The sequence below is a fragment of the Ostrinia nubilalis genome, chromosome 30, assembly GCF_963855985.1.
Source record: "Ostrinia nubilalis chromosome 30, ilOstNubi1.1, whole genome shotgun sequence".
NCBI classification, from domain to species: domain Eukaryota; kingdom Metazoa; phylum Arthropoda; class Insecta; order Lepidoptera; family Crambidae; genus Ostrinia; species Ostrinia nubilalis.
The window spans coordinates 4112972-4134590 of NC_087117.1; the positions used below are offsets into that span (position 1 = coordinate 4112972).

The 21619-nt window shown below is 39.6% G+C and overlaps 1 protein-coding gene across 1 annotated transcript in view; it reads right to left on the reverse strand.

Moving 5' to 3' along the window:
- Positions 1-21619, reverse strand: part of LOC135086052 (single-minded homolog 1) — a 59245-nt gene that overhangs the window by 18111 nt on the left and 19515 nt on the right. Inside the window, exons 2-4 of the mRNA XM_063980819.1 lie at positions 1784-2002; positions 632-807; positions 30-151 (exon numbers count right to left, since the gene is read on the reverse strand). Of these exons, the coding sequence (XP_063836889.1) occupies positions 30-151; positions 632-807; positions 1784-1958 (473 nt within the window). The 5' untranslated portion in view covers positions 1959-2002. The remainder of the gene's footprint in view (positions 1-29; positions 152-631; positions 808-1783; positions 2003-21619) is intronic.

Below are 21619 nucleotides of genomic sequence, written 5' to 3' on the forward strand. Positions count from 1 at the left end.
TTTGCGACACCCTGTTAGTTCCAACTCACCCAAGGCCGGCGTGCTGATGGCCCAAGTAAGAATGTGGGTGCTGCAGACTGAGAACGGCGCTCATCTCCTCGTGGTCGGCCTGGTGGATGTACTCGTAGATCGAGTTGCCGGTCAGCTCCACCTGGTGGAAGCATGGAAGCTGTTAAGTCAATGTCCAGGACACAAGATTTTTTGGACGAAAAACCGTAGTGCGGGCGGTCGGGAAGAACTTGGATGCGGGCAGCGCAGGACTGGTCTTTATGGAAATCCTTGGGAGGCTTTTGTCCAGCAGTGGATGTCATTTGGCTGAAACGAATGTTTGGCTTTACCATTAAGCCTAATAGTGCCTCTTTTCTAGGGTCGAAACCGTCTACCCGCTTCTACCTTAAGTTTGGACACTAGAAATAAGACATTCCAAGTTCTAAATCTATGTAGTTATGACGAAGTACCGCGGCGTCAGTGCCCTGTGTGAAAAAATATTGTAAATCTAATGTGTGTGAAATCACACGGTCGAGAATCTATAGAGAGAGAATTTCAGTAGAGATTTCTCGCAACTCTAAGTTAGCCACTGGTCTACCAGCTTCCTCTAGGTCTTTTTAGCTGCAATCTAAACAGGCCTTACCTGACTCAACCCCAGATGCACCGAGGCCGTCTCACTGATGTACATGATCTTCCCATCCGGCGCCACCACGAAGATGAACCCGTCCAGGGTCTGGAGCAGGTGGGAACCCAGCTCCCTGATGGACAGTTCCCGGGGCTGAGGTGGCGGGGGCGCCGCGCCCCACGCGTCGCCTAGACCTGGAAGGGATGGTGGGTTAGTGACGTCATAACACTTGCACAATGTTGGTTATCCTTGGACCTTAATATAGATGACCCACGCTGAACTGTCCCACCAAACTCAATGACAGGGGGGCGCTACCATCGTTCAACTATATAGTTTCCAACATGGCAAAAATCGGAACTAGCGATCCGGTATTGACGGTGGCGCCCCACTGTCAATGTCATGGATAGGACAGTTCAGTATTTTGGAACTATAGTATACAACCCGATCGAATTAACTGCGCACCTGGCAGCCGTGACGTCACATCGACGCTCTGGTACGGATGGTGCGAGCGCGGAGAGGTGTGTGAAGGAGAGTCACATTCTAGCAAGGTATGCAGTTAATTGGTCGAATTACATCCAGGTCAGCGTCAAGATAATAAATATTGAGATGTGCAGGAAGACCTGCCCATTGATAGTTCAGCGGAGCTCTCTCCTTCATCAAGGTAAAGCGTCATGGAGAGAGATTAAGGAGTGCATGTCAACCTAGAGTAGTCGGACTTCTAAAGCTAGTAAGGGCTTACCATCATGGAAAACTTCTTCAGGTAGCTTGTAAAGCCCATGAAACCAAGAAGTTTGTCCAACTCCTGTGGAGCTCTGTATTCTCCTCGTACGTTGAGTTCTTACTCTTTCATTCATAAGACAGACAGAGAGCGATAGACTGTAACTGTCTTGGACTTACCATCATCAGGGAATACTTTGTAGCTTCTCCTAAAAGCTCGCGTTCTTTCTTCTTGGAGACCGGTGGAGTAATAATAAACGTCGGAAAGACTAGCTGTGCCGAGAAAGAGCGCGAGCTACCTGCTCGCTCGTCTAAGAGACCAGATCGATGGAAAAGTCTGTCTTGGATTTATATTTAGGGAAGACTTGTAGCATGATTTGTAGCTCGTGTTCTTTCGTCTAAAAGACCCATGTAGGTAGACCGAAGTGTGTTTCGTAGCTTTCGCTAACTTACCGTCAGGGAAGACCTGTCGCATCTTGAGATAGCTGGTAGTAAGCCGGATGACGGACGCCTTGTCCAGCTGCGAGGTGATGGCGGCCGGCAGCGGCAGCAGCTTGGCCAGCTCCAGGAACTCGGCGTTCTCTTTCTCTCTCCTGGAGCGCGCTGCGTTCTTGCTCTTCTCCTTCATAATGGAGACCGCGTCAAGGAACGGCCGCGCTTCTTTGCGGCTTGCTGCGGAGACGATGGATTCTTTAGTAGTTTAAATAATATTAACGTTGATAATTGGCATACAAGACAATAAAGTACAAAATAAAGTCGCGCCACGATGGCACGCCACCATAGTCGAACGGTGAAGGCGTAGGTCATCATCAACGTCATTTAAGCCATAGGACATCCACTGCTGAAAATAGGCCTTTCTCAATGATTTTCATAATGACCGGTTGGTAGCGGCCTGCATCCAGCGCCTATAAGGTCATCGGTTCACTTTGTGGGTGTACGTTCTACGATGCACTTTACCGATCACGTTACAATCTCATGTGAAAGGATCTATGATGCAACGCGCAGTTTCACTCATGCCAAACTTATTTACTAGTTGACAAAAGAACCCTAACACTGACCCACGATACTATAAAAATGTAAACTAAGAAAATTATGCATTCAAATTGTAAAAAATGTACTAACAAAGTCTATGCATATTCATAAAAGCTGTAGTGCTTTGCTGCCTTCGCCACGCTCGGTGAAAAATGAAAAATCTAGGGCTGGTTTAGGAAAAGAAATAAAAATGGGGGCAAAGGCATAAAAATTTTCCTCTCGCAGATGACGCTTGGTTAGGCTTGGGCTGTCTTTTTAAATTATTAATCATCTTTTTTATTTTTGTATCTGCAATTTTGGATACGTGAGAATAATTTTTTTCCTTTTCAATTCAGATTTAATTTGTCCTAAATTCCCGTTTTCTCGCTTTTAAAAACACTTGACATGCAACGCGCAAGCCATTAAGAAGAAAAAATAGGAAAATGTGCAAAAATAATAAAGAAAGTTCTGCTGTCGCATTCTTTTCAAGAAAGCAAGTTAACTTTTTTGTCGCAATCCGCGAGAGCAAAAGAATAAATAAACTTTTTTGTCAAAAAAAAATGTTTTTCTCTCGTAGCCCTGAAGTTAGGGCGGGAAAACAACATCGAATGAATAATTCACGGCATAATACATACAAATGACCTTCCCGGATTGTATTGGCTGGAGTGGAGGGAGAAAAAACACCTTGATCTAAACTTACACAAGTCTAAAAATAACTTTTTTAATACTTGAGTAACTTTGAATAGTTAAAAGTTGTCCTGAAATCAGGTAACTTTAAGTTTCTGTTTTAGAAGATAAAAAAGATAATGTCCAGATGCATTCAATGTGTTTATGTAGTTACCCGAAGTGATTGTATCAATAAAATTGAAATGTGTTTTTCATTTTTTCAGGAACGCGGTATACTCGTTCTACAGTCAGGCAGAAATTTTAGATTTTTACTTAGGATTTTTTTTCTACAATGGAAAAATTAATTAAGTAACGAAAACAAAAAAAATATGCACGGTGTCTTCTCATTTTTATGATTAGGTTAACAGATTTTTTTTTTATTTTTACTTGGGTATTTCCGGACTTTTTTTTCTAGGTAAAAATAAATTTCAAATGAATTTTAATAGAAACCTAATAAAAGACCTTCTTTTTTGAAGTCGGGTAAAAACATCAGAATCAATAGGGCTTGCGCAATAAAATACAAGATTTGCCGCGACATTCCGAGCGAGGGCGCGTGATTGGCATTCGTGGAGCCGTTCGCAATTCGAATTTGAATCGCGTTCGATTATTTTTGTTTTATGGCGACGCGTACGTAAATAGAAGTCCTAGTGGCCAGTACTGCAATATTAACTTTTAAATAAAAATAGTTTTTTATATTCTTCAGGGTTATAGGCTGCTTTAAAATTTAATAAAAATTAATTGGGCAAATATTTATGCATTTATTTTACTTACGAAAATCCATGTCAAAAGACGTTTTGCTAAATATTTTGCGGCACGGGTATTTCATTATCACTTCTTAATAACTTCTTCGTAACTTCGAAATAAAAAAAAGAGAATTGCACACCTTGCACCGAACAGGTTCAAATGAGCACTGGCTGTACGCAACATCTTTCCTGTGTCCGTTTCCGAAAAAAAAAACATAACGACAGGTACCGAACACAATAGAATCTGTGAAACCATTTTTATTTGCCGGTGGCGAAAATCGGAACTACAATCAGCCGGTACAAATTTTAAAATCCAGGTAGACAGTGACGCCCTCAGTTAGATGTATGACTGGTATCAACATAAAGGGCCCGTATTATTGTGACACATTGACACAACTATTGATTTGTTCCTATTGTGAATAGATAAACTCAACGGTTGTCTGTTTATCTCATTGGATTAACGGACATCGTATTAACTCGTCAGATTTGCACAATACGTGCCTAAGTATATTGGTATAAGACCCACACTTGGATTAAGTAATAATAAATGGAAGAGATCAATTGAAATAAAACTTGTTGGTTTCAGGTTGTAAAACAAATAGGCAGTTGTTAAAAATAAAATACGGTCATTAACTAATAAAACTTTTGAATAAGACTGGCTACTTCTGTTACGCAATCCAGATAAAAAAGAAGAAAGCAATGCAGATAGCGCGCCCAAATATCGTTACAAAAAAAGAAACAAAAAAAAAGAGAGACAAAATACATTTTTACAAGCTTTTTTAAAACAGTTCCAATTCAGCCTAACATGCAAGTAATAATCCGTACTAATGTTATTTGGAAAGTAACTTTGTCTGTTAATTTTTCACGCAAAACAATGATGAACCAATTTGGATGAATACCTACTTAAAGATATGTAAAGAAAACCTATTTTGAGGTTGTCTTTGGTTTATTTTTTCTTTAAGAGTAAAATGTCATGTCACACGAGCATGTCATGTGTCATGGAGATGTATTTTATAAATTACCGATAAAATGTTAATATTGTTTTAAATCGGTTAATGAAACGGAATAAGAGCTTTGAATGTTAATTCTGTTATTTATTTTCAGGTGAGCTAACATTTTATTTAATAGAAAATTGAATTTTGTTTTGAAAACTGTAAAGTTAGGTTTTGAGCAATAAAACTGTTATTTATTTTCAGAAACGCATAAATGCTTTTATTTCGAACAATATCATTATAAATTAACATTCGCTGCAATTATTTCAAGAAAAATGGAGAAGTTGAGATTTGACTTTATGGTGAAGCCATCGGCAGATGGAAAGTCAAACACCATTTGCATTACCTCAATAGGTACACCTGAAGGAAAGGTTTTTGAAATGCCCCAAGAGTACCAACCTGTAAACCTACACCAAGTAATCTGCAATACGTCTAACTATGTCAAGGTAAAAAAAACATTGATCAAAAGACATCAAATAAGGAGAATTTGGATAACCTTGACGAAAGATATCTCAGATGTATATTTGGATGAGGAACAGAATTTACAGTTTAATGATTTTTACTTAGAAGAAATTTCTGAGGAAAGGAATAACACTGAACCTATGCCCAGCGGTTCGAATAAAACATTAGAGGAATTATTGGAAAGATTGCTTGAGAGTAAACAAACTAAATTTAGTTTATTAGTAGATTTATCTGAGACTCAGAATTTTAATTGGGTTCAAAGGAAAAGCATAAAATAGTTTGATCCCGGTTTTTGGGAGTTCACGTGGGGAAAGCCTCAGGCTAAAGCAGTCAATAACATGGGAATACCCAATGGAAGTATGGAAGACCTATTCAAATAATTCAATATCAATAAAACGTCTCGACATTTGTATAAAACATAAAATGTGATTAAATCCATCAATGGGCATTCATATTTAAATTTTAATTAATGCGTGGTCACATTCGAAGTTGCAACAAAAGGATCGACTCATCGCGACGACTTTTCAAACTTTTGAATATTATCGCGGCCATCTTGCGCGCAAAAAGGCGCGAAAAAAAGATGAGCACTTCTTTGACAGTTGAATTTATCTTAGGGCGCTCCCCCACTATGCAGGTTGCAGATCGAGAGTTTAGCTAAGTTAGCTAGCATAGTTGACGCAGTTTTTCATAGTGTTTGCATACTTTGCAGTTGCAAACAACTATGGAAAACTGTCGTTAGTCAAATGTCTTTTTTCCTATTGTTTTTGAATTACTAGGCTGGGTTGCTGCACCATCTTACTTTAACTTTCTTTAACAAACGTCAGAATGTCAAACTCCATATAAAAAACACCGATTATGGAATATAGTCACGGTTAAAATAAGGTGGTGCAATTAACTCAGTCTTAGTTGACAATCGAATTCTACAATCGTTAAGTAAGGCTGAGTTGCACCACCTAACTTTGACCGTAACTTTGACGATAACCGGTGTTTTTTGTATGGAGTTTGACAGATTTTTGACGTTTGTCAAAATTAAAGTAAGATGGTGCAACCCAGCCTAAGTGTAGATATTTCAGCAAAGACTTTAGTAAGTATTAGACCAAAGCTTAATTTTAAATTCCAAGCTTAGTTTTTTTTAAAAGACGAATGACAGGTGCGGGAGCACCCTTAAAAAGTTTTATTATGCCGCTGTTATGGTTTTAGTCTCTATAATAAATAGTGCTCCAAGAAATGGCTACATATTTTATTACAGTCGCCTGGATGTTTTTTTTATTTTAATTGTAGTGTCAATGAACCTAACGAACTTTATACCTAACGGCATACATACATAAGAAAGTTAGGTATTTGATATGAACGCGTCAAATAACTGCAATCAATGCAAAATGAAGACGCTGCATAATTTTGTCGTGATATCTAATTGAATAAACAACAATACAAAATCCGACGCCAGACTGTCTGGGGTTTTCAAACCATTCAATAAAGTCCGGCAAAGGCGTCGCAAATTAGAATGCCTACCTCAAAGGAGTTGACAATCATTTTAAAGCTTTGTTTTTTTTTCTGTCCAGTCGTGGGAGTATTTTTTTTGGGCATAGACAATGACGTTGTAAAGTTGTTGTGTCAATTATGCAGTTTTTTGAGACAGGTACATGAGAATGCTAATAGGGGCATGTTCTCATAGGGAAGGACATTCTTGCTTTGGGCCTAATCATAACAAAACCGAACTAGTTAGCTAATGAAAAGTGACTAAGTTTTACTGCCTTGTGTCACGAAAGAAAAACATATCTACTAACTGAAATGAGAACCTCCTCTTTTTTTAAGTCAGTTAAAAAAAGAGGCGGATTGAGGAGGATAGTTGAACGGAAAGAAGATATCTAAAAATTGGTTTCAAAGGTCAAAGATATTGAATTTTATAATTTCATAAATAGTCATATAAATCTAGTGACTTACTAGACTTGTTAAGTAGTTTTAGATAAATGTTTAAATTAAATTAGAATTCAAAAATATACAGGTAAGCTCTGTTTGTATTGTAACAAACAGAAAAGCTCTGGCCCATTTATTGTCCCTAAGCAGTGGTAAGATTAATACTAGGACGTGTAAAAGTGCTTTTTAAAAGCCTAAAAAACACGTTTTGAGATAATTTTCTATTCATTAATCTAACTTCGGCATTTAATTTTGATTCTCGTGTTCGCGAACGTGTTAACTGTGTTAGGAGTCAAAGATTAGTAACGACAACATGATAAATAAAACTGAGTTTACTCCTCAAATGTATCTTAATTCCGGTATTCCCCTGTCTTTTGTGAGTCCCCCTACATGACAAGCGGCCACCGGGCGCGCCCGGATCCACGCACGTGTGTGGGGTAGTGTTACAGCTTGAAAAAACATACTTCTTCTGGCGCAGTCGGGTAAACGGTCGAGATAAATCACTAGATGCTTTGATTGTTGCGTGAGCCGAGGATTTGGAAATCTTCATCTAAGGCTGAGTGCTGCATCTAACTTTAACGGTAACTATGACGATAATCGGTGATTATTTTTATGAATTAGGACAGATTTTTGACGTTTGTTAAAGTTAAAGTAAGATGGTGTAACCTAGCCTAAATCTTTCCCATTCTTTTTAAAAGTCAAGGCTCTGCGCGCGCGTGTACTGCACTACTACTGCATAGGTCAGTCTAATTATAACTGAGTTGGGCTTTTATGTTTTTCCAGGAAAGTTTTCCATTTTTCTCCTAATCAAAACTTCCTTCGTGCGAATTTTAATTCTTTTGGTATTAATGTCACAAATCACAATTAGGAGTTAAGATAACAAATGGCAAAAAAATTGCGTCTGAAAAATCAAAAGTTTAAAAACCAAATCTCTAAATCCTACATCTGTTTAACACTTTCACTACCTACGAAGTGGATTACGTGATTTTTTTGCTTCCGTTTTTATGATCACAGAATTACAGATGTAATCGCATAATCTGTCCGTCTGTAATCGGTTAAACCGAGCTCACCTGAAAAGGTTTAAGAGATTAAGCCGAAATCTGGTTGGAGACATGCTCTTGCGTTTGTCATTTAAAAATACATGTATTTTTAGTCGATTTCTTTTTGAGTTTTAGCTAAATCACGTTGGTTTATGTTTAGATAGCAGACTTTAAGTAATAACAATACAAAGGGCACATAGCTCGTCGAGCTGATGGCCGCTGGGGCATAGTGTGGGCATGCCTCCCACTAGGTGGACTGAGGATCTGGTGAAGGTCGCGGGAGGTGCCTGGATGCGGACAGCGCAGGACCGGTCTTTGTGGAAAACATTGGAAGAGGCCTTTGTCCAGCAGTGGACGTCTTTCGGCTGAAACGAACAAATACTTACAAAGAGATTTTTCAATAGATATTGAGGTCCGTAGTTAGAGTTCTTTCCGGACTTGGAGAGCCTGGGTGATTCCCAGGGATATCAAATTATCATCATTTCCATTTCAGCCATATAACGTCCATGCTGAACATAGACCTCCCCCAATGATTTCCATAGCGACCGGTTGGTATCGCCTACCTGCAACCTTTATAAGGTCGTCGGTGCACCTTGTGGGCGGACGTCCTACGCTGCTCTTACTGGTACGTGGCCTCCACTCCAGAACCTTGCTGCCCCATCGGCTGTTGGTTCTGCGTACTATGTGCCCTGCCCATTGCCACTTCAGCTTGCAAATACGTCTGGCTATGTCAGCGACTTTAGTTCGTTTAGGATCTCCTCATTTTTCAAAACCCTTTGGAGAAAATAAAAAAACTATTCATGGGTAATTGGATTTTAATAAGACTAAAATATTACACGGCAATTTGAAATGCAAAATAACTTTTCATTCATACTCGTGGGAACGAGTGAACTGTCAATTTTCGCGCCCAAACAATATGACGTCTATTGTTTTTTTTTTACAAAGGAGGCGGGTACTATTGTCTATAGCCGCACCGCAAAGGACGCGCGTGTCTGTGCGTCGTTTGGCCGTGTTTTGTTTTTTATGACGTAGTGGACACCTGTGGCGTCATTCACCAGTTGTAGTAAGCAAATTGTTGATTTGCGAATTTTACGTGAGAAAATATGTTATGACTAGCTTTCCGCCCGCGGCTTCGCCCGCGTGAAATATTGTCTGATATAGAAAAACATTATCGCGCGCGTCCCTGTTTCAAAAAACGGATAAAAACTATCCTATGTCCTTTCCCGGGACTCAAACTATCTCTATGTCAAATTTCATTAAAATCGGTTCACTGGTTTAGGCGTGAAAGCAAGACAGACAGACAGACAGAGTTACTTTCGCAATTATAATATTAGTATAGATAGCGACTGGTTGTATAATTTATCTTTTCTTTTTCAAATCAGGCAGATTCAGAATCGAATAAATAACGATTTTAAACAATTTTGTAGAATAAGTTCGAAATACTATTCTTAGTATTTCGAAAAAGAAAATGAATAACATACTTACCTCGCTATTAAACCATGAAGTAATTTTATTGTATGTACCTAGTTATTGAGAAGTTATTGCAGTTTAATACGAGTATTGCAAGATGGCTCACGTAATGTTACTTATCAGTTTGTGTTGTTACTTCAATGCGTAATAAATATTATTTAGTAATTTTAATCAAAAGATGTACTATAAACTTTCTACACCGCTTTGCGTTGCGTCAAACAAAAATAATGTGTTAGTTTGACCCTAGGTCATGTTATTACAAGCCAAGAGACTCCAATTTCAATAAGCTTAGACGAGAGTTGCTTTCATCATAATCATTTCAGCCATAGGATTTGATATAATGTAGGTACCAATTGGTCACTCTGTATAATTCGCGTCATTTTGATCCCATTGCATGAGTCACGTTTCTTTCCCATAAAAGCCTAAATAAGGACAATGCATCAAGTTGTTTTTGTACATATAAAAGTCAAGCTCAACTGCGAGCTACAAAAGCTACAAAACAAATTTTTGGTTCATTGCTCACACATTCCTCTAAGCGTAAAGCCAATTGCTCGCACGTGACCAAACTGACTCACGCCCGAAGGAAATCCTGTGCCATTCATGGATTCTGCTCAAAATCCTTTCCCACGACAAGTGTTAGGACCTTTTTTCGCACCTTGTAAAAGTTTTGCGTCTACATTATCTGTGGGACAATTAAAAACAAACGCGACGCGCACTGCGAAGAGTTTTTAATGTATCATTGCAGTCTATGGTTTGATGTTATGAATCTGTGGTGAGAGCTCATTGGCGGGATACTGTCGTCGCGGGAACTCAACATTTTGTTGTTTTGTACGCGTAATTGCATTATCTTTACAATTAAGTAAATGACTTGGGAAAATATAGCGCTACCTTTTGAAATATTAATGCTTATGTATAAGGATGATAATAAGATTTTGTATTAAAGATTATTTGAATGAAACGACAATAAATAAATAAATAACCCAATTTAAGTCGTAAAAATCTAAGGTTGAGTTGCACCAACTTACTTTAACCGTAACTAACACATTAATCGGTGTTTTTGTATGGAGTTTGTCAGATTTTTGACGTTTGTTAAAAAATAAAGTAAGACAGTCAGTCAGCCTTAAAATTTGAAGAATAAAAATCTGCTGATGTTTTAAAAATAGAACACTTCCGAATAATCACCTTCGCGATTACGTATTTTTTCAAAATCCGAACGTTCCGGCGCACGCAGCCAGATGTTAGCGGCGTTAGGATTACGCGGCCCATAATTCATGCTTTGGGCTAAACATCGTAATCGCTTAATCCTTGCAACGGAACGTAAAAACCATGGAAGTATTAGAAAAACACAGCTTGATGGAAGCCCTTCCTGAGTTACTGGCTGTAAGCGCACCTATGTCCTTGCCTGTGTTTTCTTAAATAACAAACGGTGACGTTTATTAGTGAAGAGATTTGTGGGTATTAAAACGTATTTTTTTCTTCGAAGAAAATAGAAGATTGTAGAGAAACGTTTATGCCCATATTCACCATCGATTCCTAATTTTTAAGTGACCCCTATGAAAACAAAATTCCTGTTATGTGTTACCATAGGGGTCACTTAGAAATTAGGGATTGATGGTGAAACAACTTTTGGTTTCTATAAATAAATAATTAAACCTTCAAATCCTTACATTAAATTAACGAATCCTTTATTTTTACGACAAAAGGTAGTTTTGAATAACTTTTACTTACATAATCTGTTTCTATACCAAAATTCATTCAAAGAAAATTTAAAGAGCTTTTATGTTAGTTTTAAGATGTCTCAAAGAAGTTTCTTCCCCTACTTTCATCTCCCCGGTTGCCTGGAAGAAATCGCTTCGCAATAAGACCATCTAATAAATTGTTTCTATTCGATATTTCTTTTGTGTCTATCTATCTAAAATGTAATGTAAAACAATAATTAGTTGTGAAAATGTTAATCGAATTAGATCACAAGTTCGCAACGGTCTGCGGCCTTGGCGCTATCTATACGTGAGGTATTGCAAAACAAAAGCATAAGATATGACAAATGAAGGCTAATTTTACGAATGGGCACTCAACCCCAAGGTTTATAATTTCATATATACCGTGTAATGGCTATGCTCACGTGACATTGGCAAACATGGAATAACAATAGCCATAGAGGAGAAGAAGAAGAAGAAGTTGGCCCGTGGACCAAGCTAAAAATGGGCCAAATAACTGAAAGACTCCATTTAGTTGCGTGATTACATCACTTGCTATACTTACAAAGTTTCGCGAACGTGCGCGTATTCTAAACATCACGCGAAAGCACTGAAAGCAGCCTTACAAGAACAATGTTATTTAAAACAAAGATATTTAAATATTGGATTAGATAGGCCATTAGTTATTCAACTAGTTCGTTCGTTCCTTTCAACCAAATGCCGTCTACTGCTGGACAAAGGTCTCTCACTGATTATTCACGAAATCTCAGAAACTTTAACATCTACAAACTTGAAATTTAGCAGGTAGGTTCCTATAGGATGTAGACATCCGCTAATTTTACGATACTCCACCCCTAAGGATATAAAACGGGGTCCAGGCCTGCGAAGTCGGGAGTAGATTAAGTAGCTTATTCTGATCACGAATCAGTAAAAAAAATGACTTCGAAAAAAATGTAACTCGAACTTTAACTTTAGTTAGTCAAAGAAAAATACCTACCTATTTATTTACACTACCAATTTTACGTGGCTTCCTTCAGTAGGCTATCCGACATGATAAGCGAGCGATCCGCGTAGCTCGTTGGTGCCGCAGTGTAAACGTATTGCAGTATTGCAAGCCCCAGTACAGTTGATGTCGGGTCGCACGGAAAATATTCGCTAAAAATTCCACTTTTGTTTGAAATTTTTTTTGGTATAATGTGTTTATATAGGTCATAATAGATCACCTAAATAAATATGGCGAGTATTAAAATCAACACCCTGTATATGGCCACTCATAGAGCAACATTGTAACGCGTACGTGCGCGAGCCGTAAACATTGTGTAGTTGGCGCTGTATTAAAATAAATGGCGTGTTATTACCATGCTTACAGCTTCTGTAACGATCGGCTTAGTAAACTTGTTAATAACGTAGCAGGTTGAGGTTTACATTGTTAGCGGGAATTATAATCTCACTTCTCAGTCCCACCACTGCAAATTCAAATTCCGCTTGTTCCCAACTGCAACGAGTCACACAAGCTAGTAACACTGTTACTTGTTAGGGAAAAAATCCCATCTAGTCACTCTGCTACTGGTTCACACATTCATTAGTTCACACCTTTAATATCAGGAATAAGAGATTTCTCTTTAAAGAGACAATGCACAAAATATAGTAAAAATCACAATACATTATTATGTACCTAATCTAAAGCTTACTGTAAATACAGGTTACCTACAGTGTGACTAACCAGTAACAGTGTGACTGGGATTTTTTTCCCCGTGTGGGTGTGATTCGTTGGGATGGGAACAAGAGGCCAAATTCGCAAATTCTGTACGTCAGCATCTAAACTTCTAGACCCACCACTTCAACTTTACTGTCAAGATCTACAGTTTAGAAGGTTCTAAAATTTAACCTTCTAAAGCTTTTAAAGAACTCAGAACCTCCAAATGTAGAGCCCAATATCTATCCACTGCTGCCAAACTTGGCCTGCATTGGTTGGGTTGTTATTGGCGGTCAAGCACGCAAGAGCGAGAGGTGGGAATAGTCCCTTTTAACCACAGCTGCGGAGACGTTTTTCTTTCATAATAACTCAACTTTCATAATAATTCATAATAACTCAACAGAGTTCAATACAAAATTTACTCTTGTAGGTTGAACCAATACAAACCCATCATACTTGAAAAGTAAAAAAATGACTCCGTAATTACCTTTACTCTTTACCGCCATGTTACAAAAATAAAGTAAAATTCTTATTTACTCATTTTTATTTGTTTTTGCATACTTAGCCCTTCGTGGTATGAAGCTAGTCCTAGTGTTGTCGGGATGCAGTATCGACAATATCGAGAAGCTCAGTGACTTCAATATTATCGATAGGGTCTCATAGTGGTGTGGCGGGTCGCTACATTCCCTATAAGAGTCTGAACTCAATCCAGCGACTTGGCCCGTGGGCTAGTGGGTTGAATTTTCAAATAATTTTTCTTCCAGCATCTGGGCCCACCTTCAATGTTTTTAATAATAAATTAAACATCAAATCGACAAAAATACTCTAGAATCTTAGATCGGACCGAGTCACTGGAAGAAAAAGTATAAAAAAAATCAATCCAGCGACTTGGCCCGTGGGCCTAGCAAAAGTGGGCCAAGTTACTGGGTCTGGAAGTCTCCCCTATAATATGATCGATCAAGTATGGAGATGACTGGTTCAAACACCCCAATTGTCTGTGGACATGCGCTGCCTTGGGATTTTGGAATCAAAACTGTCACGTATTATGTTTCTTTGTCTTGTAGTGCAGTTTTTATGTCGATATCGATAGTCGAACTTCGACAGCTCGCCAACACTTCGAACTTTACCCATTTAACTCGTAATTGGCGGTTACATTGTAGTCTGCATGTGAAGCTCGTGTAAATACGCTTGGAAATGGCGCTAAAAGGTAAATTATTGTTGTGAACTGTGTGCGAATGTTATTGGCCTGGCTAGTTGGTTCAGCTTTCAAGAAATGTAGAGGGGGGACGGTTGTAGACCCCCCAAAACGTCTTTAATGGCGGTCGTTCGCTCGTTTTAGTTGGACGAAGGTATCCCCAAAGACAAACTAACTATGTATTTAAATTGAAAGCATGTTTTTTTTTTTTTTTTTAAATTATATTTTTGTGGCTTTTGATACCTTGTTTATATTATCACTGGATGCACTGGTCCAGAGATAGAAAAGAAGTCATAATTAAGTCAAAGTATAGGCTTTTTATAGAGCTTCTATAACCCATTTTAACATAAATTTTATAATATCTACAGGGTGTTACTTTGCATTCTTGCCATATTTACAGAGGTTACTATATTACTGATACTGAACACAAATCCGTAAAAAAATTATGCACGAAAAAAATTTTTTTTAATCTTGAGTATTTTATTTTATCGACAATCTGTTTATCACACCACTAATTATCGTAACGCATGCACATCACTTGTTGGCGATGGCGATGGAGACTTTTTTACTTTTTATTGTATTTTTAAATATCTATTGCAATCTATTGTCTTTAAAATGTCTTTTTGACACTTGTAAAAAACTGAAAAATCCATCAAACACAAATCACGTTAAAAATAATACAAAAATGACTGAAGTGTATTCAAACAACGAATAATTTAATCAAAATGGTGCTTGGAGTGTCTGCAAGACGTCTTAGAAGAAATGCTTGATGACGTACCCTTAGTGTTACACCAAATGCTCTACTACCAGCAGGATGGTGCTCCCCCACAATAAGGACGTCAAGTGCGCGAATAATACGTTTGGTGAACAGTGTATTGGACGAGGGGTCCAGTAGCTAGGCCACCACGATCCTCGGACCTGACACCAATGGATTTTTGGAGTGACTTGAAACGACTGGTATGCGCAAAAGAGATAAACAGTGTAAACGCGTTACATGAAAGGATTGTTTTAGTGAAACTGTGATACAAAACGTTTATGTGTTGCGAAAACTAAAGCGAAAAACCTACGCTTCGCCGTGCTAGACTGTGCCTTCATCAGAACGGAGGACACTTTGAACACTTGCTTCGCAGTACGTAAACTTTGTAAGTAGGAACTTATAAATAAATAATTAATTGTGAATAAGGTGATTTCATTTCATACTTAATTTATTAATTTGTAAAAATAGGGTACAATGTTGTAAATTAATTGAAACCCTATTAATTATTACGTATTTTTGACGGTCCTAAGCCCGTAAAGTAGAAAGGAAAATCTGAAATCAACTGAAGAGTATTTTAAAATAGTTATTATGACTGGATAAAAAGGCTGGTACCCAGAGCCATAAAATTAAGAACTAGGCCACGCCCACTAGGTTTATTCCACTTGCACCTGTAGAACGTGCAAGACAAAATTGGTTTATTCCAATTTGTACTGAAAAACCAAATTTACTAAAATCTTAGTGTACTTTCTTTATGGGAGTCTCTTGTTTATCTTAAATAATAGGTATTGTTCCCTACTTTTATCTCTGTGAATATGGCAAGAATGCAAAGTAACACGGTGTATAAGTCCCAGTTTATCTTAAATTTTTAACCATTAAAAGTTTAAATTATCCTGAATATTTAACAAAAATTTTATATTTATACAAAAGCTTCAGCTTTTCCCACTGAAAAAAGCTTATCTTACTATTTGAAATTGGAGTAACTGTAGAATTGAAGGGTTTCTTATCTTTTGTGTTACATTTTGTTTTTAATTAATTTTAAAAGATTTTTTTTAATATCAGGCATATTACTTGATTCAACGTTTCGTTACTGTTTGGAAAAAGCCATGTTTAGTTAAGTATTGGTACGTGACCGAAGAACCATGCTCAAAAATTGCCACCTGTCGCCTATACATATCAATAAACATGCCCATAAACGATATATTTGCCGAAAAAAGTCAACACAAATATATTATAGTAATTTGTCCAAAAAAAGGATCGAAAAAATCCGAGAAACATCACGCACGAAAGCCATCTATAAAGATTTGTTGGCCCGAACGTGCGTACACGCAGCGAGCAATATGGCGGCGCTTTTTCGAATTTTTTCGACTTATTTGTTGTTACACAGATTCTATATTTGTTTTTATTGCACCGGAATGCATTTGGGTAGTCACGGATTCGCCATTAGGCGGGATTGTAAAAGAATTTTGTGTATTTCGACATCTATAAGATTTTATATTATTATTATTATTCTGTTTAATGGCTTCAATGGTGCGCATTTGAAGCACACTGGTTTCGCCAATGTCGAGTGTTTAACGAGACACGGTGGACAGTGAAATTTGAAGATTGCCCGGTGATAATTTATTTATTCCATTCTTCATTGAGTTAAGATTTTATAGGATTTTCAATAAAATTGGGGACTTGGCAGAAGCTGTCAGGCTTTGTTCTCTATTGCGACTGAAAGTCAATGAATTATGATGGACTTTTCAGGGTTTATTTTCGCAATTTAAGAGTTGGCAAAAGATTTTTTTTTATTAGACCGTACTTTCATTGCTTTGTATTTCTTTGTCTTCTCGTAACTTGCGAAAAATGCGAAAGGTAATCTTGCAAAATACAAGACACGCTAGGTTCAAGTTACTAAAAGTTACAAAAAGCTGCAGCTATAAATAATCAAATCCTATAGCCAAATCAAGACGTAAAAACGCACTAGATTCTAGGAAAAGCCCTTGACCCTTCAAAATATTGACTATTCCATTCATCTAAACATGATAGTCCGAAGAATCGTGGGCGGGTCCCATACATGCCCATATTGCCCATATGGACATGTCAAACCTTTTTTTTTTCGACACAATAAAACCTGCTTCGTAGAAAAGAGGTAATATCGGGCGGCCATTTGTGAATGTTTGTCTGTGGTCAAGATGGCTACCGCACTGCGGAGTCAATAGTTTGAACTGGTTTTGTGTGCCGTAGATTACAAGGGTTCCGTATTTTTTAAATACTTAAATCGCTTGAAGAAGCGTTAGATTAATTTCGTTGCGGTCAAATGACAGTTTAACTTTCCCCCGGGACAAACTTGACCTTCACTGGTTGGGTTATTGGCGGTCAAGCTGTAGATCCTGGCTACACAGGAGTTGCAGCGGTGGAAACGAGAGGTGGGAATAGTTCAACCGATGCTTAATAACCCTTAGTAAGGAGAAGTAAGTTTAAACTGAACTCTACCAGATTTGAAGTTTTCTTATTGGTATACAGTCTCCGATTAAAGATTTTTCTCTCTTGACTCAAAGGTTCTAGGTTCGAATCCTGTTGGAGCACACATGGTGAAAAATAATGGTAAGTAATAATGTATGTGATAATGTAATTAAACCATTTTGTTTTTGGAGGGCGTTTTAGACGCATAAGGCGGGATTGTCATTTCAAATTCAAATTAGTTTATTTGCAAGTAGGCTTATAAAAAGCTCTTTTAAACGTCCCATTGAGAAGAAGCAGCGCAAGAATTTCAGTCAAAATATACATAGTTATAAATATTGAAGCAAGCACACAAAAACATGAAAAAAACAACACATGAAAAAATAAGAGGAAAACATTCCAATAAGCACTAATTCTTATAAGTATTCGCTCCCACATTACAACTATCCAATAAGCTTTTATTTAATGACACAGAATAAAGCTCCTTAACGCCATGTTACGAGCGGTCATTTGCGTGCGGACCCCTAATACAGCTTTATTGTTATTATCAGGGAAGGATATCCGTAACCGTAACCGAAACTTTCGGATATCCGAAATAAAAAAATATCCGAAACCGTAACCGTAACCGATTCCAAAGTTACGGATAGTTTCGGATGTAGGCAGTTTAAGTTGTTTTTTGTATAGCATTATATGTAAAGGCATAACAAGGGGGGTGTCAGTTCGAGTTACCTCCGCGTAAAGACTGGGTTGTTACTGAATCCACTCTGACATGTCAGAAGGGATATAGTAGCGCCTGTTGCGGTTCATCCTGGGCAACGTCAGATAGTGCTGCATTGAAATCCCATAATGGGATCTCAATGACGCGGTACCTGGCGGCCGAAGACTCGATACCCAATCTAAGGTGTTATCCGTACCGTGCCGAGAGATGCGTGGCTGAGGGGGAGCTCAGTCGCTAACGGTGGGCCCTCGATACCAGGCGACCTCGAGGTGTATATAGCCTTACTCCGGCATGCGGGGCTCTGCTGGAGTGGACCTACTTTCCCTAGCTACTCGTGGGACCAACATGAATAAATGCTCTCCCAAAAAAAGTAACGGTAACCTGGAAGACCTATGCCAGGAACTTATGCCACTGATAGAAGGAGTAGAACAACCTACCCAAATATCAGAGCAACTCAGCATGGAGACAGAGGAATCCATCAGCACGGCAGAAAGGGCTGCTTGCGGCTCACCCTCGCTGACTGATGAATACACCGCCTCCAAACCCACTGGCAGGAAAATGTCAAGTGCGGCAAAAAAGCGCTTCGGAGCTCTGAGACAGCTGGGAGTGGAGCCGAGTATGGCTTCAACACTGGCGGTCAAGAGCTTCGCTGAGCTGAAGCAGATGGGGTACAAGTTTAAGGCCTCGCAACCTGAATCTGGGCGTAAACCGGTAAAACGGGTTCGCTCGGAGGAGGAATCGCCAAAGGGACATATAACCAAAGCCCCAAAGGTGAGTGAGACCTTAAACACCTCAACCACCGTAGCCTACAGCGAGGCCGTACGCTCAATCCGGGTCGGCATTAAAGACTCCAAGTCCTTGATGACTAGCACACAACTGGAGTCGCTGCGCAATACCATCCTGCAAAGCATTGCCAGATCCGGAAGGGGCGAAGGGCCTAAATTCGTGGGCTGCTCCTTTAAGCCAGGTTGGCTCCTCATCACGTGTGAGGACGAGCACTCAAAAACCTGGCTTGAGAATATAGTCCCCCCCTCAAACCGTGGCCGGAAGCAAGCCTCGTTCTCCTGAGCGAGTCTGAAATCCGAAAACCTAATGTGGGGGTGGTATATATTCCAATATCTGAAGCCAGCAGCGCAACGCAGGCCTTAGAACTCTTCGGTGCTCAGAATAAGGGTCTGAACACCGAGCATTGGAAGGTCCTTAATACGAAGGTTGACAAGGGAGGTCTAACTCTGACCGTATCCCTAGACGACCACTCGTGTGAGGCCCTGAAGATGATGGACCTAAAGGCCAACATTGGCTTCAAAAAGGTCCAGTTCAGAATTAAGGGCCCCATACAGGACTCTAAACCCTCCGCTGAACCCCCGACCACCGCCGCAACCACCACCACCTCTACCCCCGTACCCACATCCACTACCACCCCCCCTGAGGGTACCGTGCAGGTCCGCATAGGACCACAACGGGTCAACCCCCCTTCCACCCCTTCAACCTCCACTTCCACATTCCCAAACAGGGGAAGGGGAACGCGGTTTCCCCCAACAGGGGGACCACAAGGGGCGCACATCCGCCCAGAGGAAGGGGGCAGCAAAGAGGACCGTACCGAGGGCGGCGGGGCACACAAGGGCGCCGCGGCTCCCAAGCACATTAGTCCCCACCAACCTCAACGCCCGAAGGGGATGACGGTACTACAGGCCAACCTACACCACGCTATCGCAGCCTCTGCGGTTATAGAAAAGATCTTCAGCGAAGGTGGCCTGGACATCGCCCTCATTCAAGAACCGTGGATAAACGCCGACTCCATGGTAGCCGGTCTGAACAACGCTGGTAAGATCCTCGTATGCGAAAAAGGCCGCAAACCTAGGGCTTGTATCGTGTTTAACAAAAATACTAACTTCTTACCTGTTCCAGAACTTTGCAGCGAAGATACTGTCACCGCGTACGTAGAAGTCAAAGGGCCGAACAGGTCCAAAGTACTCTTCTGCTCGGCATATCTTCCTGGAGATAAGCAAGATCCCACTGAAGAACTGACTAACGTCCTGGAATACTCTAGAAGACAAAAGTCGGAACTGATAGTGGGATGCGATGCTAACGCCCACCATACCATCTGGGGAAGCTCGGATACCAACATGAGAGGTGAGTTACTATCCGATTTTCTTCTATCTAACTGTCTACAGGTGTTGAAAAATGGCCACACGCCAACATTCGTAACTAAAACCAGACAGGAAGTAATAGATATAACATTCGCAACGGAAAATGTGTCAAAATGTATTACAAAATGGCACGTCAGCAGCGAAAATTCAATGTCTGATCATAGACATATACGTTTTGATATTTCAGGGCTGGCAGAAGCTCAATACCCAAGAGTAAGAAATCCAAAAGATACATCCTGGGATATGTATATAACCCTGCTCAGTGAGAATCTAAAGGATTTACCCAAAACCATCAAAACACCAGACTCTCTTAATGCCGCGGTCAAAATGCTCAATAATGGCATAATCAATGCCTACGAACGGAGCTGCCCCGAAAAAGAACTAAAATCTAATAAATCACCAATGTGGTGGAACAAGAAGCTGGAAAAGCTCAGAGCCATTACACGTCGTATATTCAACCGTGCCAAACCGTGTGACTGGGACAAGTACGGAAAGGCCCTAACAGAATATAACAAACAAATCAGAAAAGCCAAAAGAGCCTCTTGGCGACGCTTCTGTGAAGAAATTACACAAACTCACAAAGGAGCAAGAATTCACAAAATCCTCGCTAAGACCCCAAACAACTATCTTGGACTACTAAAGAAGCCAGATAACTCATTTACGAACACCGAGATGGAGACTCTCGATCTCCTTAGGTCTTCACACTTTCCGGGTTCGTACCAAATCAATACACAAAGCAATACCCAAAGGAATGATGAACTCCATAGGGCTAAATGCTCAGACTGGAATAAGGCCTGCAATATCTTCAGGCCTAACCAGATTAGATGGGCTTTGGAAAAGTTCAAACCATTTAAATCAGCGGGAGAAGATGGCATCTTCCCTGCTCTGCTACAAAAAGGAAATAACTTACTTCTCCCGCATCTGGTAAAAATATTCAGAGCAAGTTACGCTTGGGGCATTATACCAGAACCGTGGAATTGGGTCAAAGTTCGTTTTATACCCAAAACGGGGAAAAGGGACTACTCACAACCCAAATCCTTCAGACCCATAAGTCTAACATCCTTCCTGATGAAGGCCATGGAAAGGATAATAGACCAGCACATTAGAGCCAAATACTTAGTGAAAAGACCACTAAGCATCAACCAACATGCATACCAAAAGGGAAAATCTACTGAAACAGCCTTGCTCGATCTGGTCGACAAGGTGCAAAAATCCCTAGAGGATAAGCAAACGGCCCTATGTGCTTTTCTTGATGTTGAAGGTGCATTTGACAATACCCCTATAGAAACCATTCTAAAAGGAATGGAGGCAAAAGATGAAGACCATCAGATGG